This window comes from Nanorana parkeri, unplaced genomic scaffold (assembly GCF_000935625.1).
Source record: "Nanorana parkeri isolate BGI_ZX_2015 unplaced genomic scaffold, ASM93562v1 scaffold586, whole genome shotgun sequence".
Taxonomy (NCBI): domain Eukaryota; kingdom Metazoa; phylum Chordata; class Amphibia; order Anura; family Dicroglossidae; genus Nanorana; species Nanorana parkeri.
This window is the reverse complement of record NW_017306854.1, coordinates 1,523,411-1,541,907: the sequence shown is the minus strand read 5'-3', so window position 1 is coordinate 1,541,907 and position 18,497 is coordinate 1,523,411. Positions and strand designations below refer to the sequence as shown.

The 18,497-nt window shown below is 40.0% G+C and overlaps 1 protein-coding gene across 1 annotated transcript in view; it reads left to right on the top strand.

The window, feature by feature from the left end:
* The window catches only part of CSMD1 (CUB and Sushi multiple domains 1), an 880,549-nt gene that overhangs the window by 255,702 nt on the left and 606,350 nt on the right, over window positions 1–18,497 (top strand). The window contains exon 3 of the mRNA XM_018562582.1: window positions 2,381–2,575. Coding sequence (XP_018418084.1) covers window positions 2,381–2,575 — 195 coding nt within the window. The remainder of the gene's footprint in view (window positions 1–2,380; window positions 2,576–18,497) is intronic.

Below are 18,497 nucleotides of genomic sequence, written 5' to 3'. Positions count from 1 at the left end.
TTATAATATATTATATTATTTTTTTTTTCTTCAACAAATTTTATGATTATATTTGTATATATATATGTATATATATATATATGAGAGAGATTCTCCCTTGTTTATAAATAATATAATACCTGTATGTTTTTTAGAGTTTATGTGAAAAAGCATAAAGGAAGATAGTTTGTTCCATGTTTCTTTATATTGTATGACAGACAAAGAAATTGTTGGGCATATTTATAAAGCTATGACTGTGACATTTGACTAATATTACCTGCAGCAGAATCTGTTGATGTACAGTATGTGTTTTAAATATGTTTTTAAATTTTAGGGAATGATTATCCACTTGTTAAAGAAGACTTTCAAGTTAACTGTTTTATAAATATGTCCCTATGATACAATATATGTATTTCTTATGTGTCTTTGTTATTATCCAACTTCATTGATGATGAAAATACAATTTATTTGTTGTCATTTTTTTATCTCCTGTTTGAACACAACATGCACATATGATTTACCATGCGACTCAATAAATAGTAAGGAGATGCAAACCTAAGGTGCTAGGATGCATTAATGACTGTGAGAGTTCTTAGTTAATTATAGACATGTGCATGGCAAAACATTTTGTTTCGGACGAAACAAATGAAAACTAAAAACATTTTCATTCATTTCATCAAAGGAAACAAATTTTAATGCTGTTTCAGATTCAAAGGCAATGAGCCTCCGAATCTGAAACCGCACAATAAACTGCAGAACGAGTGGTGGCCATGTTGGCCGCTGGCACGTTCTGCGCATGTGTGTTGCCATTTTGCAGTGTAACTTGGTAAACACCAAGATGTAGGCACCCGTATGCTTGGCCCGATGATACCAACGCTCATTCAGCATATGATGTCACCGTCCTGTGACATCATATGCTCCACCTCCAAGATGACGGTGGGCATGCGCAGAATGCCACAGCGGCCAATATGACTGTTGCATGTTCTGTAGACGAATTTGTGTATGCCCACATAGTTTTTATATATTCGAGCATATAATAAATTCATTATTTTGGATTTGGACGAACCACCAAATCAATAAAATTTAGTTGATTTGCAGGTTCATCCGAAAACGAATGCACATGTCTATTGAATTATGATTTAAATCAGAAAATACTCTTGCTTGCTTAAAAGGGAAGTTTAGCATTTAATGCTAAAAAGGAAAACAGTGTTATTCTAATAAGTGTAAAATAAAATCAGCTGCTCTCTGTTAGATACTTTCTGGGAAAATAAATTGAATGAGAATATTATTTTGTACTGAGGTTGGGGCAATGGCTTGATATAGAAGCTTGTATTTTTAATGTAAAAGCTGGGCGAAAATAAGACCTTTTTCTCTGTTCTTTTAACCTTACTAGAAAACTAACAGCCCAAACCTGATCCTATACTGTATCACAGATACCTCTATTTTTATATATTTTTATAGACATCAGAATCCACACGATATTCCCCTGGTGATCTACCTTGCCTTGCTCCTAGTGAATAACTTGAACAGGAGATTGCCCTTTAAAGTCAATAGAAGTAGTACATAGGTTTTGAAATGGGAAGAAGCGAGGGGAAACAAAATCTCTTTGGAGAAATCTACAGCAAAAGATCTTCAAAGCACAACAAAGTTCCCCAATAATTCTTCACTCTCCTCCACCTTTGATGTGCACTAGCATGTTCTTTTGGCAATTTGGCATTTATCATGCTTGTTGCTGCTTCCTTTACATGCCCACTGTTGTCAATGGCCCACTTATAATTTGGACATGTAGAAGTAACTTGAGCTGTTTAGAAAGAGATGGCAGAAAGAAATCTTACTGCTGAATATTCAAATTAGGGCTGCAAATGCAGAAGAAATTTACACTTGGACTACCTCATTTTCCTCCAAATCTGAAATGAAAATTTGTCACTATTAAATAACCTTCTTATGTGAGCTCAGTTTAAATAAGTGAACTTACAATACAATGCTCTCTACAATCCCTTAAAGGTATAAGCATTATAGTTTAATACTATTTGGTTAATTTACAGAATATAGAGATAACATCAATGCAAATTTAAAACATTATTTTGTTCACTTTTTCTTTCCAGGTTTTTAATGACTTCTGATATATCCAATTACATCTATGATAGCAGCAAATCTCTTATGTATAATTGTATAACAACTGGACTGTTTTCCAATTTCAAATATTTTAGCTTTCCATTTAAATTAGTCAATCAAGATGCCAGTAATGGATTGCAAAGCAGATTTGAATCTGAAACTACTATAATCTGAAGACATTGTACTTGTTTATTATTGCCATGACCAATGTCTTTATGTTTAACAAGGCCATTGCCGTTTTTATAATCAAGTCATTTCAAAGTTTTCTTTTTTTGTTCTTTTTTAGTATTGCCAAGTCACACCTGTGGAAATCCAGGAGAGATACCCAAAGGTGTTCTACATGGAACAAGATTCAATATAGGAGACAAAATTCGATATAACTGTTTTGCTGGATATATTCTCGAGGGACATTCAACTCTGACATGTATTGTAAGTCCAGGAAATGGAGCATCGTGGGATTTTCCATCTCCATTTTGTAGAGGTAAGAAGTGGTGATGTTACTGCCTGGTCAAAATTATTCCTGCATTAGAAGAGTTTAATGATCAGAACTCTGCACAAAAATTGTTCTGCAGAGAACTGGTCAAATATGATGTGAGGATGGTATAAAATCAGTATAAAAAGCTTAGAACAGAGGGTGGATATGAAAACCTATTGTGCATGTCTTTTTTCAAACTATTAGGAAATCAGTTGTCTTTTCTGTCTAAAATGGGTAAATCAATGTCCTTAAAAGAATGTCCCATCTCTTTAAAGTGATTTTAAAGTCAAAAGGTTTTTAAGCTATTTTAAAGGCTGATTAAATCACTTACCCTGGATGCTGTTACTTGATGTTTAAACGTTTGTTTCCTGCAGAATCAGCTGTTCCCCTGAGCACTGTCCTTATATACAGTTTTAGGGTGCCTCCTTACCCTTGCAGGGTCCTACAGAGCCACCCTGGTGTGCAATAGAAATCTGTGCATGTCTCAACAAACACTCAGGTATAGCAAGGCAAGCTACTCTCTTGCTCCCTGCTTTTCCATCTTCCCTCCACCCTTCTCCAAGCTATAGTAGTTGGACAGCTACTGGAGATTGCTCTGTCTCTTGTGATCGTGTACAGGACAGGAAGTTTGGGGAAGCTGAGTTTAGAGAGTTGGAGTCAGCTGTTTGGAAACATGCAGTAATATATATAATGAGCTCAGTTTTTAAAAGATTGAGTTTCAAGAAGTGTTGTGACATCCAAATATGTCTGTTAGTAAATTAGTGATGCACAAGGAAACCGGTGAGTGATGCACAAGGAAACAGGTGAGTTGTGGAGTTGAGAGATATATTTTGGTGTCATTGGCATAGAGATAGTATTGGAAGCCATGCAAGGTTATCAAGTGACCATGGAAGGAGGTGTAGATAGAGAAGAGAAGGTGTCCAAGCACAGAGCCTTGGGGGCTCCTAAACCATGTGAATGTTAGGTGGGTGGGTGATATCATTGTCCTCAGTGACACAGAGGACAATTGTGGCAATTGGGTGTCTGCACTTCAGTAATGGTCCCTATCCTGCATGGTACAAATCCTAGAGAGCGGCTGTTACTGAAGTTTTACTGTTAATGTTAGGCCACACTTTTGGATCCCTGATACAAGGGAAAATGGTAGATCTCATGCTACCATTCCAGAGGGAGAAAAAAATTCCCCACATGGAAGAGGTACAGCAGAAGAACCTGTTGGCTGCCTTTCCAGGCCAATCTGCGTCAAATCCTCAGGTTGCTGAAATGAGGAGCAGTGATGGTGGTAGCTGCTATAGTACTGGTTTAAAGTGGTTCTTTAGACTGCATTGGCCTGGCCTTGCAGCTGACAGCAGTCAAAGGGAATGCCTAAACCATGTGATCTCTAATTACCTCAGGTCCAGGGTGGACACAGAAACTTTCAAAGTGAGGATCCCATGGATGTCCATGGGTGTCCAGGCTGAAACACTGCCCAGAGCTTTCCCAGTACACTATCAAGATTTTGTTGTGTGTTACAGAATTTGAATTATGCATGCATTATTTAGAGATACCAAATTAACTTACCTGGGAAATTAGGAAAACAATTAGAGTATTATTTCTTGTACTAAAGGTCTGTTTGGGCAAATTCAAAATAAATGTTAGTTTATCTTGCATGGGGAGACATAACACATTCAGTAACCTCAACCTGAAATTCAAAACAAGCTGACACCGTACATTGCATTTATGTGTGAAAGAAAGAAAGGAGAGGATCTGGCAAGTTAATCTCAATGATACCTAATTGCTACAAGTACAGAGCACCATTTGAATTTTGGCATGTCCTGGTGATTTTTCTTGGCAGTAGAAAGGTGTAAAGCTTAAATGTCATCCAAACACTGTTGTTCTTTTACTTATCTCCTTTTCCCAAGATTAGGCTTGCAGTGTACCCTTTTCGTTCAGTCTTGTTTAGAAGAGTATACTAAAACTCCTCAAAGCATTTAATAACATTAAAACATTTTTATGTAAGATAAACTTGTTTTGGACAAATCTGGCATTGTGAGAAGTTTCAGGCATTTTGCACTGGCGATAAAGTAGATCAACTGCTCTGATACATATTATAGTATTACAAATGAACTTTAACATAATGGGCACAATTTAAGTAATTTATTTACTTAATAATTTTTTTCATGCATTGGTATATTTTTGGACTTATTTTATATCCTTGTCTGGCTATGTGGTGAAATACACTTATTTGCCTTTTAACCATGCGTTACTTTTTCTTGACCTTACCTGTATGCAGAGGCATAACTAGAACCTTCAGGGCCCAGGTGCAAGGAACCATGAAGGGCCCCCCAACCGCCATGGCACCGTATGGTTAACAGGAAGGCTGCCAAGGTCCCCAGCAAGCGCAGGACCTCAGGCAGCCGCTTGTTCAAAAGTTTAGTGACGGTGTTCTGTTGAGAACGCCGACCCAGTATCTGCGTTTACGTACAGACGGGATTAACGAGGAAACCGTCATTTTTTCCAAAGTATTCCTTTGTAATGGTTAATTGTGACCGTTAATAATATGCCATCCATGGCAGTAAATGATGGATGGCAGTAAATGATGGATGGAATATTATTAATGGTCACAATCAATGATTTAAACAAAATGCTTTGTGAATAAATCCCGGTTTCCTCGATAATACTGGTCTGTGCGCAAGCGTAGATGCTGAGGTCGGCAAATTCGACTACGTTGGCGTTCTCGACAGAACTCCGGTATGTGCGTTTAGTGTAGGGGCATTTTCACGAGTATGAGTACCAATGCCAAGTATTGGCAGTGGTGTATGCCTACTTAAAAATATAATGCATTGCTGGGACTTGTAGTCCTACATAGTTGGAGCTATTCTGCATTGCCCGCACTTCCCCACGCCCCCCTTCCCACTCCAGACTTACCTTTACTCTCCTGCAGGGCGGTGCCTGCAGCAGATTGTGTGGGACTGGTGACAGCCTCTCCATCCCCCGCTGCACAGCCACCCGTACATGCTGCATGTGGCTGTGCGGCAGGGAAGGAGCGGCACGATCTCAGGGGGGCCCTCTTCTTCGTCGCTGGGCCCCCCAAGTGGGGAACGCCAGGGCCCAGTAGCAATTGCGACCGCTGCGACCCTGGTAGTTCCGCCAGTGCCTGTATGCCTAACATTTATTTTGATGACACTAATATCATCATTATATATGACCTTGGCTCTTCATCATATTTATCCAGAAGTCCATTGCTTGATATCAACAAAAAGCTATATGCTTGCCATATGCATCACAATTATCAGGCAATTTCTACCAATGTGTTTGCCAACTTTTATCTAGCTTTCAGTTGTGTAATTAACCACAGTCACCCATCCCAATCAGCTTCTGTCAAAAACATGAAACCCCTGAAACTATTGATAGCAGGTTGTCTGGTTCTATTTGATTTTGCTGTTGATGGTGGATTTAAAGTTGTTGAAATTGCCTGAAAATCACCTTGTGTATGTCCAGCAACAAGCTGTTCTAGCAAATTCCACTGCTACGTTTTTGCATAACATTTTAACTATACTTTCCCTACCTCCTACCTTTTTTTGTTGAACTTTCAATCACAGGCAAATGACCAAAAAGACATCCGCATATGTAACAGACATAGAAAGTGGCCATAGGGAGTTGAAAGCCATGACTCCAGAAAACCACATAGAAAATATGTCACCATGCTGTATGACATCCTTTTTACCCCTGTGGCAAGGTTAAGTGATTAGCATATCAATGTACAAAAATCAATACTTTATTATACACAATACCCTTTTAGTGTTCTGAATAATGCAACTCAAGTACAATAGTTTGTTATTCTGTTTTATGACCAAAATATTACCTTTTAATGCTTTGTATTCCAAGGTTAACATGCAAAGTCTTTGCAATGAAGTACAGGGGGTACTTTTCAATTTTGTTAAGTGCATCACATACTGACTACTGACATTTTTTCTATGCAGAATTTGGTCAAATGTTTATTTTTATGAGGAACTTCACCTAGGAATTTTTAAAAAAACCTGTGGTCTGCATAAATTATTTTTCTCTTTTTCTAATGATAAAGCTGAGTATGTTCCACCTGTCACCACTGACAGCAATTATATACCATGAAGGTGATGTGCCCTCACAGCTTATTGCTTTTTTAATTCTTCTGTAACAGGTAGCTATTAACCTTTGCCTTTTGCTGGTCATAGTGCACATCTGTATCCTAAACAAGAAAAGTTCAATTTAATGCTTTAGGATGTTTGCCCTGGATAGAGGCCTAGCTGGCTTTTTATAGATCATTCCTGTGCATTCTACCAAACTCTCTAACATATTCACAATGTTAATGTACCTATGTGGATATTTGGGAAAAAAGATCAGGAAACTAGTTAAATTCACTTGAATTCCAATTTCAGAAAATTTACTTCTCTTAAAAATTACACGTTACTGGTTTGTTTGTGTTTTTTGTGCATGTTCATGCCTTAGGGTGGAGGAATTCTAACCAAAGCACCTTCATGATTTCCCAGCATTATAAACCCTTTTGAAACTTGGATATGTTCCTTCAAAATTGTAAAGAATGAGAAGAATGAACTGCTAGCTCCTATTATGCAAAGCAGTCAACACCATACCTCCATGAGGTCTCTGACCCCATGCTGGTTATGTTTAACAGAATATGTTGATTGGAGCAACATTCCCCATATTTATTCCCAGAGAATCTTTGTTCAAGTCATTTTGAATTGAGAAAGCTAGTTGGATGACCAGCGAAACGTCTTCAAGAAAAATACAGCAAGTCCAGTTGCCTTGATTTATTTTTTTACAGATATGTAGATAATGAAGGTGATGACAAAAGTGGGTTGGGGTATAAATATATGCTCACTTCTCTGGGAAAAAATGTTGCCCTCTATTTTATCTCTGTGAAACATTTTTTTTTAGATTGAATATCTGTTTTTTTAATCCTATCAAATAGATAATGCATTATCCTATCTCAATAGACAGCAAGCATCTCTCATGACATCTCCTCTGGCAGTTTAACAACTTTATATTTAACATATTCAAGTTGCTCTGAATTTAAGCTAGTAATAATTGTCATTAGGTCAAAGGAAGATAGGCAGGCAGATTTTTCAACAAATCATATATAAGATTTTATGAACAGATAACTAGCTTTGCCCACTCCTAGTGGCTATGCCCATCATACTACCATCCATGTTATGAAAAGGAAGTTCAAGATATCACATGAATACACAGCAGCTAATAAATTGTGTTGTTTTTTTTTTCAAAAGGCTGAGCTGTTTGCTTATAAGCTGTATATTTGAAATAAATAAAAGTAGTCATTTTAAAATCTGAAAGCATAAAGTAAACCAAGTGTATCCTAAACAGTCTCTGAGCCAGAATGATTCATATTTACAAAGATGCCACTAACAGACTTGCTACGTACCTTTGTTGTACTTTTAATAAGGCATACTGAATAATATATGCCTATGGTTCATTTAGATCTGTCTAAAGCTTCATTTGTTTAAATTGATAAGCCTTATATAATGTGACTGGCAATGACAATATGTCACTTGCTGGTGCTTTATGAAATGTCAAGCTTCTTAATTGCATCTATTCAGCTTGTAGAGAAGAAATAGAAAAGGGCAGAAATCTTGAAGGGGGAAAAATCTTATCTTTTCATGTTTGACTCTTCTTTTAAATATGATGCATACTGAATATGTGTTTCCAAAAAGAAAGTTAAGTTAAAATATGTTTAAAGAGCTTGTTAAGTTATCAGTCAACCAATGTTTTCCTTAGTGAATTATGGACATTAACACAATTATTTAAGAGAATGTTATTTTAAATTATTAACTGAGTTGGCTCATAACAAATTCAACAGGTGTAAGGAAAACATGTTTTGCAAGGTCAAGCTAATGCTAAATCTTATTGCACATAATCTATTTACTAAACTTGCCAAAATTTATACAGCACCACAGACTGGTGATCTGTGGGAAGGGAAGTTTGAAAACACTGGAATGGCTAGTAAAATTCTTCAAAAACATGGTTGTTAAATAATGACAATATTAAAAGGTGGTACTCAACAAGAGAAGAAGGCAGAGCTTTAAAACAAATGAGTAGACAAGCTAGAAATGGAAAACAATAGGAAATGCTATTGTCAGTGGAACATAAAAGATGCTCCAAGAGGGCCTGGTAGTACTTGACTTTTACCACTGGATAGAATTGAGCTTCAAGTACTGCCCAAGCTGAGACCCTCACTTTAGCCTTTACAATTCAGAGGGTGACAACAGGAACTGAACTGGGAATAAAGTATTCAGAAAGAGAACACAGAGGTACTAGGAATGTAGCAAGGAGAGGAAGATGGCAAACTAGCTGGAAAAGGCAGAATTTTAAACACAGGTCAGAGACAAACTAAAACACAGCAAGAGTGCAAGGTTACCCACCACAGAATACACAGATTACTAACTAGGTAGCAACAAAAATGCAGGTTACAACACAGCAAGATTCTAAAGCAGTACAATACATTATATATGGTAACATGGTAGGAATTGTGAAATTGGCTTAAAAAAGAGCACACATAGGAATCTAGTCTAACATCACAGTAATTTTTTAAGGGATTTTTTTAGGCCACCTAGTAAAACTAAACTTAAACTGTAATTCAAGTCTAGTTGTACTTCAAATAACTCACATATTTTGCAAACTCTTTCTTACATTGTTTTAGTACATCTACAGCATAGCATGATTGTGCAGATACTGATGCAGTAGCTTGCCCTTATTCTACCCCTCTCATTCTTTTAAAGAGTGATGCATTCCCATTGTATGAGTTTGAATAGTGTCCTAATTGTTCATCACTTACTTGATCAACATTGCTGTTTCTACTGGGAAGATCCGTTACACTTGTCCTTACAGCTGTACATCCTCTTTCCACTATCCTCCCCTTTTTGCCTTACACTAAGTCACTGGCATAGAGTCCCACCTCTAATATGTCCACCATGTATAGAAAATGTTAAACCAAAGTGACTTTCTAAATAATTTTGCCCCAATAGGCTCTGCAGTACAGCCATACATTAAAGCAATTTTCTGGTTGTTTCAGCAAAGTTCAGGCAAGCAGGCATTACAAAATGGAAAGTGTACTTCATAATACGGATTTTAGCAAAATTGTTAGCAACTATTAGAACTCGGTATGTAAATGTGATTATAGGCAACATTTGGGCTATGTTGCAAAACAATCCTTCACCTTCATTAACTATGCATCTTTGTTTTTCATGAATATGGTTATACACTGAGTGGCCAGATTGTTATGACCACCCCATCAGTACTTCGTTGGGTCATGAGATAACTCCACGAGATGACTTTGTTGGGCCGCCTCGTGACTCCACGAGATGTTGAAAGGTGATGCGAGGAATCTGACACTGCACTGTTGCCCTTCTGTTGTCTTGTACCAGTCTTGCCACTCTCCGTTCTGCCCTAACATTGACTAGTGGCTGACGGCCACAATTCGCACGTTCAAACCCAGACTTTCGGCTGACAGTCCAGTCTTTAAACACTTTAACAATGAGCCCCTCTTGAACATTTAACAAATTCTGCTGTTTTGCTGATACTCGCTCCACGGCTTGTGCCAACAATCATCCCACGTTCAAAGGCTGTTAAATCGCGTTCTTTACCCATATCTTCAGAAAAAATCTGTTGTGGTAAACAACCTGCTTCCCTATTTATAATGGTCTGGCCCTCTAGCAACTTCAGCGCAAAATTATAGCTAATTTGCCTACAAACGTCAGGTGGTCATAATAAACTGGCCACTCAGTGTATGTGCATATATTAGAAACACTGTGGTACCACACTGTTAGGGTAACAAGAAACCAGACAGAAACTTAAAGTGCAGGTTAAAAATAAAAGGAGTTTATTGAAAATAACAATAAACAAAAAATGGCAAAAAAAATAGAGAAAGGGAAAGCCAGAGCTCAGATGCCAAAGTGGGTAGTCAGCCAAACCATGTTAGGGAACACTGAGATCAGGATGAACGAAAAACAACAGCCAGAGTCAGGAACCGGATTAGTCAGCCAGAACCAGGGTCATACACGGAGCACAGGAACAACTGCAGAACTCTTAGTAGATCTGCACACACAAGGGCAGAGACTAAGTGGATCACCTGATGGTTAAATAGTGAACTGGTGTTGCATTACAACTAGGGAATTTGTCAGAAATGTGTCAGTAGTTGCAGAGTTTATGGGTTTGATCATAAGAGGGCAGCAAAGAGGAGCTCTATCTGTGAAGAGTCCCCCAGACACAGAGTTGTCCTTTGCAGTGAGTTCAAAGTGAGCAATTCGGCACCAAGCTCACTATATGGACTATCTACTGTATGTATGTATGTATACATGGTGGTCATGTCCCCCCTTAATCACCTCTTCCCCAGAGAGAACACATTCAGTTCAGCTAATCTTTTCTTATAGCAGAGTTCCTTAATGGCTCTTATGAGTTTAGTTGCTCTTATCTGCACTTTCTCCAGTTCCACAACATCCTTTTTGTGAACTGGTGCCCAAGACTGAACTGCATATTCCAGATGAGGTTTTACTAATGCTTTGTACAGGGGCAGGAGTATGTCTTTATCTCTGGAGTCTATACTCCTATTTAATACAATTAAATATTTTGCTTGCTTTAGAAACTGCGGCTTGACATTGCATGTGCTTATTGAGTCTATGATCTACCAGAACACCCAGATCTTTATCCATCAATTACTCCGACAAACATACTCCCCCTAGAGTGTATGACACGTGCATGTTTTTAGTCCCCAAGTTCATAACTTTACATTTATCAACATTAAACCTAATTTGCCAAATAGATGCCCAATCACACAGTGCATTCAGATTTGCTTATAAGTTGGAGACATCCTGTAAGGACTGCATTCCACTACAAAGCGTGGTATCATTTGCAAACACAGAAATGGTACTTTTAATCCCCAACTCTATATCATTTATAAAAAGATTAAACAGGAAGGGACCCAACTCTAAAGCTTGGGGGACACCACTAACAACCTCAGACCATTCAGAATACTCTATACCTACTGACCTTATACATTAGCTGCAGGGGCAGACTGGGCCAGGGGGCAGGGTGGCAATTGCCCCCCGGGCCTCTCTGGTGCCTGTAAAAATGGCTGCCAGCGCAGCGGCAATCTCCCCTCTCGGCCGCTCGGATCCTGCAGAGGAGGGGGAGGAGAGGCTCTTCAGCTGCCTGTGATGAGCCCGTGTAGTGCTCGAGCTCCTCGGCAGCTGCCTCCGCCCACTTCGTCTGCTATTGGCTGGAGGGAGACTGCACTTCTACTATCTGTCTGCCTGGGTCCTAAAGGGAGGACAGCAGGAAGTGGCTGGAATCACCTCCAAACACGCAGGCGACCCCCCCAGTAGAGGAAAAAAAAGATGGCACAGCACCTAAAACAGGAGAGGAAAAGAGTCACTGTAAGTCCCTGTTCTTTCTGTGTGACCTCTGCGCTGCGTTACATGCTGACTGCTGCACTGCATTACTGACCTCTGCACAGCCTTACATGCATGAATGAAAGGAAAAGATAAATGTAGAAAAAGGAAAGGTTGAAACAGTAGTTAAACTTTGGCATTGGATTTTTCACCATTGTACACTTGCAAATACCCATGATGCATAATCATATCTAATAATATCATAATCAACATTACTATAATGCTGCAGAACTTTAAACATAATTGTTGTTTGGTAGCCCTTTTATGTCCATGTATGTGTACTTTAAACATAATTGTTGTTTGGTAGCCCTATCTTTAAGCTTTTTTTGACTGTGCCCTAGGTGTTTACCAGGGTGCTCATCCCTGTACTAGTCCCTCTGGGCTTTTGGGTGTTTCCATTGGGGGATTGTTTTTGTAATTCCACTGTTGCAGGGACAGTCAGTGCAGGTCCTGGTTGCCAAGGTGGCTCAACCTCAAGATTTTGCAGGGAAGTCTTGGACCTTCAAAGGCCTGTTATGGAACATACTCGTCGTTTAGCAGATCAGGGTTTGGCCTTAAATATGGCTCAAGTCTGTATTTTTTTCCGGTTATGGATATGATGTTTGGGATTGATGGTAACCTCCTTGGAGGCAATCCCTTATTCCTGGTACCTCCCTGAGAGGCAAGTCAGTCTAGGATTGTACAGAACATTTTGGTCTGGCACCAAGTCCAACTTGTTCATGGATAGGGACCCAGGTACCCAGTTCTGGGGCTAGGAAAGTCTTTCTCAGTTATTTGGAAGACTTGCAGTCCGATAACAATCTGTCAGACTGGAGATGATTTTAGAACACCTCGTCGGTGCAGGGATTATGTCTCCATCTCTTCTTTTGGGGACTTCAGGTGATTTGGTTGTCCCTGTATCACAGGACATCCTAACTAGAGGCTGTCCCAATCAGGAGTGCACCTGCCATTTTTACGGCAAGGATTCCTCATTCACCAGTGAGACCCTGGAAAGCTCACTATGGCAAGATCAAATGGTTTCTATTTGGATTGGAATGCTTGTTCCTGGTTTGTCTATTGTTCTTTGAGGAGGGGTAGGCACCTGACAAGTACATTTTCTCTGCAGAAGCATCTGGAAGTGGATGGTTATTCTCTGCTTTAGACATGTTCCTGGACTTTTATTCAGATTGGGGGATGCTGGACGTGGCCCTAGTTCAAGACGTGCAATTCCTTTTGTTCTGAATCAAAATTCGAATGAAATGTCCGAGATTCGGACGTATCCGAATTCGAATGACAGATATAATGCATGCAAACCAATTTGAACTTCCTATTACAAAATTGGTTAGCGGTAGTCTGTACGAAATTTCATTTCAGCAAAGTGACATTTGAAAAAAAAATAACTTTTTTTCCTCTTAAATGTCACTTTGCTGCAACGAACGAAATTAATTTGAAACTAAGGGGTCTATTCACAAAGCTGCCGAGGGCAGCCGAGTGAATGACCGATCAGAAGTGAAGTGAGCCGAACACCGTTCGGCTAATCACTTCAGGCTGGTACGGCTGATTTCAGCCGTATATCGGCTGAAATCAGCTGTACATGGGCTTGCTTCGTGTGGCTTCAGATCAGCCGAACATGCTCAGCATGTTCGGCTGACCCGAAGTGCAGAAGGAGTTCGACTCAGCCGATCCAACATCTGGATCGGCTGAGCCGAACCTCCGGCAGGCTTCACACTGCTGTTCGGGCTATTCTGAAAGATCCCGAACAGCAGTGAGAGAATAGCCGAATGCCGCCGAGCGGCATTTGGCTCGGCTGTTCGTAAGATCACGGCTGGCTCCGCCCAGCTGTCAGAAGCAGGCTGTCGGCCGGCCAATGGCCGGCCGCTCGGCCAGCTTCGTCTTTCAGCACGGCTCAGCGCTCGACTGAGCCGCTCGGCCGTGATTGGGAGCTGTACGGGCTATTGTGAATAGCCCGTACAGCACCCCCTCGGTTCTCCTGAACCGAAGGGGTCCTGGTGCCGAAGCTAGCCAAAGGATCGGCCGAAGCTACGGCCAGATCCTTCGGCAGCTTTGTGAATAGACCTATAAATTTCGTACAGATCACCGATAACGAATTTAGTCCGAATCCGAATTCCGAAATAAATTGACTTTTAGACCCGAATTCCAAAAAACGAAATCACGCAAAATCCGAATCAAACCAAAACGAAAAATATTTTTTGGCTGGTGCTGCTATTAAATTGATGGTTGTCTCCAGAAGCTCCCTTTGATGCTCTCCAAGAGCAGGATTTCTCTAAATGCTGGTGATCTCTGAACTAGTCTGACGTCTGGTGGAAACTTTGTGGGCTCTTTCAGATTGACCTTGTCTTCCATTTCCAGAGCCTATTTTTTGGCTTGGTAATGTTTGGGTTCTGTGGATACAAGTAATCTTGTTTTGCAGTAGGACTTGGACTAGCCGTTGATCCTAAACACCTCTGAGGGGCATGTCTGTGCATTTGTGCTTTTGTTCCTGAAACTACTGGCCTTCTGCTCTTCAGTAAATTGAACTGAGTGGTTTTTTTATGTGCCTCCCTCGATGCGTTCATTCTATGCACCATAGGATCTGCAAATATTTATTTCTTCTGCTACTGCCTTGTACCAGGCAGGCATAATCCTCTATCATTTGTGAGTTGCACTGCCCTCTACGTAGGTTTAGACCCCATTCACACTGAGCTACATCCAAATTTTGAGTTGAGCGACATTGAGCTACATTGAGCTACAGGGCACATTTTGTCCTTGTGACATCATTCCTTCCTTCTTATATTTCTGTGCAAAAGTGACACTTCTGTAGAGTGACGTAGTGCAACAATGTTGCGCAATATTGAGCTACACCATTAAAGTCTATTGGGCCAAATCACACAAAATCCTCCGAAAAATAGGTCATGTTCGAGCTACAAGCTTGAGTGACGAGCTACAGGTACATTGAGCTGTGACATGTGAACAGCTCCATTGAAATGCATTGGCCAAGCTACATTTAGCGACATTGAGCTTATATTTGAGCGATTTTATAGCTGAAATTGCGCGATAAATAGCTCAGTGTGAACGGTGTCTTAGTTATGGTATACATGTGATTATTGGGATCCCAGGTATGTGGAAAAATTCTAGCTGTTTTTTCTGTGGACTACTGCCTTCTGCTTTTGTCTTTTTTCTCTAGTCAGCCTTTTTGGTTGCACTAGCATTCTCCCTATTCTCCCTACACATTTATGGGCAGCAGTGTGCCAAGTTGAGTGGTGCTTAGTTTTTGTTCCTTTCCCTCGGTAGACACTGCTTTATTTTTACTCACCGTACAATCCTTTTATCTTCCTTCGTTGAAGGATGCAGCACCCATCTCTCTGGTTTTGAGGTCTGTGACCAGTTTTTACTTTATGTACTGGTTTGTGATTTACTGAGCTGCCTTTACCTGTTGCAGGGTTTGGCCACCATCAACGGCCACCCCTAGGCCATGCTTTTCTTTTGTGCCTAGTGTCCTACTCCTTGTAGCCTTATAACCTATTGGTAAGAGATTCAAGATCACCATTGTGTCCTTCAGTAAACACTCAAAGAAAACAATTTGTGCTGCAGGGTAAATCCTCACAGTTTGTGGCCTAGTGCTCAGAAAATGTAAAAGTGCCACACATAATTGTTTGTTTCCACAGCTGAGTCACAACTGCAAAATGTATAATGTTCACTGCAGGGTAAATCCTGCTTTCTGCCTCCAAGTTTGCAGCATATTCCTGTGTTCTCACACTCAAATATATTTGTGGCTATTGCCTCTCTAAACTAAATCACCCTACTGTTCATTTCAAGATAATACCTGACTTGTCCCCTTTTATATTGAAGCCTTATAAAACTGCTTACATACTGTCCAGAGACTGTATAATATTTGTGACTATTATCTCTGAAATACTAAACTCTAAATTTTAATTTAAGGTAAAACCTGCCTCATCTCTCCATCTTACAATGTGGCCTAAAGAAAATGATTACACACTCTCTAGCCACTGTGACTATTGTCTCTGACATATTACACTCTAATTATTATTTCAGGATAAAAACTAATAAGGCAAATTAGACCAGCGCTGGTGTTGTCACCCTGATATCTCCTTAATTCCAACTCCACTTAGGGGCAGCCCGCTAAACATTGACCAGGGAGTCTTGAAGTACATGTAAAAATAGAAAACAGAAAGGCCTCTCCAACTTGTGAAATATAGTTTATTAAATAAGTAAAGAAAATGAGTGACATAGGAATGGACAAAATAACATCACTCCAGTCCTCCAAGATGTTATCCGCAAAGAACAGTACACAGCATAGCAAATATCTGATTTATACTCACTTTAATCTGTCACGATTATTCATATATGGTTTATTAAGCTTGATTTCTGTTTCTCATAGTTTGTTTGTTACACCTGAACTCAAGTTAATTATTTACTTTATTGTTCATTTAATATTTATCGACGTTCTTCACATATATTCACACATTTCCTCTCTATAACACTGATTAAGGATCATTTCTTCCTTACGGCTGGGTTAACACTTAGCCATTTTTATTCACTCTTTTGTGAAACATTTAATTCATTCCACACACAGATTATTTAATCTAAATCACTGATTATACAACTATACCTTTAAGTGATTTAACCTTTAGCGCTTTGTCATAATTTTTATATATACACTTTTAGATCTGTTGTAGCTGCTTCTTTCACCAGGCAATTCAGGCCTATTACCTGGATAGTAAATCAGGTGTTGCAGCCCTAGAAGGCCTTTTTTTCACGTTGTAATGCATCAGATTGGGCGGATGTTGTATTTAAGCCCAGCAATAATGTAAAAGTGAAGAAATTGATTACACATACAACATTTAGTCTATGGGATAACTAGGCTATGTATGTGTGGACTCACAATGAGCCAGTGGCAGGACTAAGGTTCACGGTACAGTGGAATGCAGGAAAGGAAGTCCTTACAAGGTACAGGAAACACTTGTCCACACAGGAAAGAGAACTGCTGGTACAATGTGGTTCAGGCTTCAGTTATGCACAGGGAAGAATATTTTGCAGCTATGCAGTGCAGGAATTATCAGGCACCCTGATGCAAAGAGGAAGCAGGCTGCTAGGGAGCTGAAACAAAGACGAGCTGAGCAATGGGAACTCACGCAAAGGACACCTGTGCAATGGCGCAACCAGCTTAGACAAACTCACTAAAGGAAGTAACTGCAGTTCTCTTGGATTAGAAAGTGCACATGAATGCAGGTACAATGAAAGTCTCTCCAAAGCAACAGTGTAGAGAAGTACTGACACACAAGGAGTTCAGGGAAGCTTTGAAAATGTCTCTTGGGATAAACACAGGATTACTCTGGGAATGCATAGGAGCCCAGGGCAGACACAAAACAGTGTTTCATAATAAACACAGGAGCACAAGGGAGTGCAGAGGAATTCAGAGAAAGCACAAGTTAGTTTATTTGAGTAAATACAGGAGCATACAGTATTTTAAAGGAATCCAGGGAAGGTGCAAGGGAAACTCTTGAAATGAATGCAGGAGCATACAGGAGTGCACAGAATATATGCAGGTCTCTTGAGATAAACATAGGAGCAGATGGGAGTGCAGAGGGGTCCAGGGAAGACACAAAGGAGTCTCTTATAATAAAGGTAGGATCACACTGGGCTTGCCGAGAAGCCCAGGGATGGTATGAAGGAGTCACTTGTGACAAACACAGGAGGATAATATGAACGCAGGAAGCACAGGGGATTCTTGGGATGCACAAAGCAAACTAGGAAGCACTGGGGGTTCTCAGAATTCTAGAAGCAAACTAGGAAGCCCTGGGGTTTCTCAGAATGCACAAAGCAAATTCAGGTAACACAGGAGGTTCAACAGGTAGAACTAACAAACTGCTCAAACCTTGAGCAACAGGTGTTGTAGCTTTATAAAAGAAAAGCTGAGAGTGGATTGGCTTGCAACCTGCAATTGGCTGTAAGCTGAGCACCTTGGACAGTGGGAAAAACCTGACACTAGCACATAGTACAGGTACAGTATTAAAAAAACAAGCAATGAAAACCTACCTTAAAGAAAACACTTTGGCTTTATACACTGAGTGGCCAGATTATTATGACCACCCCATCAGTACTTCGTTGGGCCACCTTTTGCCTTCAATACTGCAGCGATTCTTCTTGGAATTAACTCCAGGAGATGATGAAAGGTGATTATGAGGAATCTTTTTCTTTTTTTTTTTTTATTATTATTAATAAATCTGACAACATGCCTGATGAGTAGCACTGTCCAGTTCTGTGAGATTTGATGGTTGTGGAACTTCGTGGAGGTCTTTCAACTTCCTCCCACAAATGCTCAATTGGATTGAGATCTGGTGATTGTGGGGGCCACCTAAGCAAGGTAAAGTCCCCTCATGTTCTTGAAACCACTCCTGCACAATATGAGCACCGTGGCATGGCGCATTGTCTTGTTGGAAGAAGCCATCTCCATTGGGATACACCATCAGCATGATAGAATGAACTTGATCAGC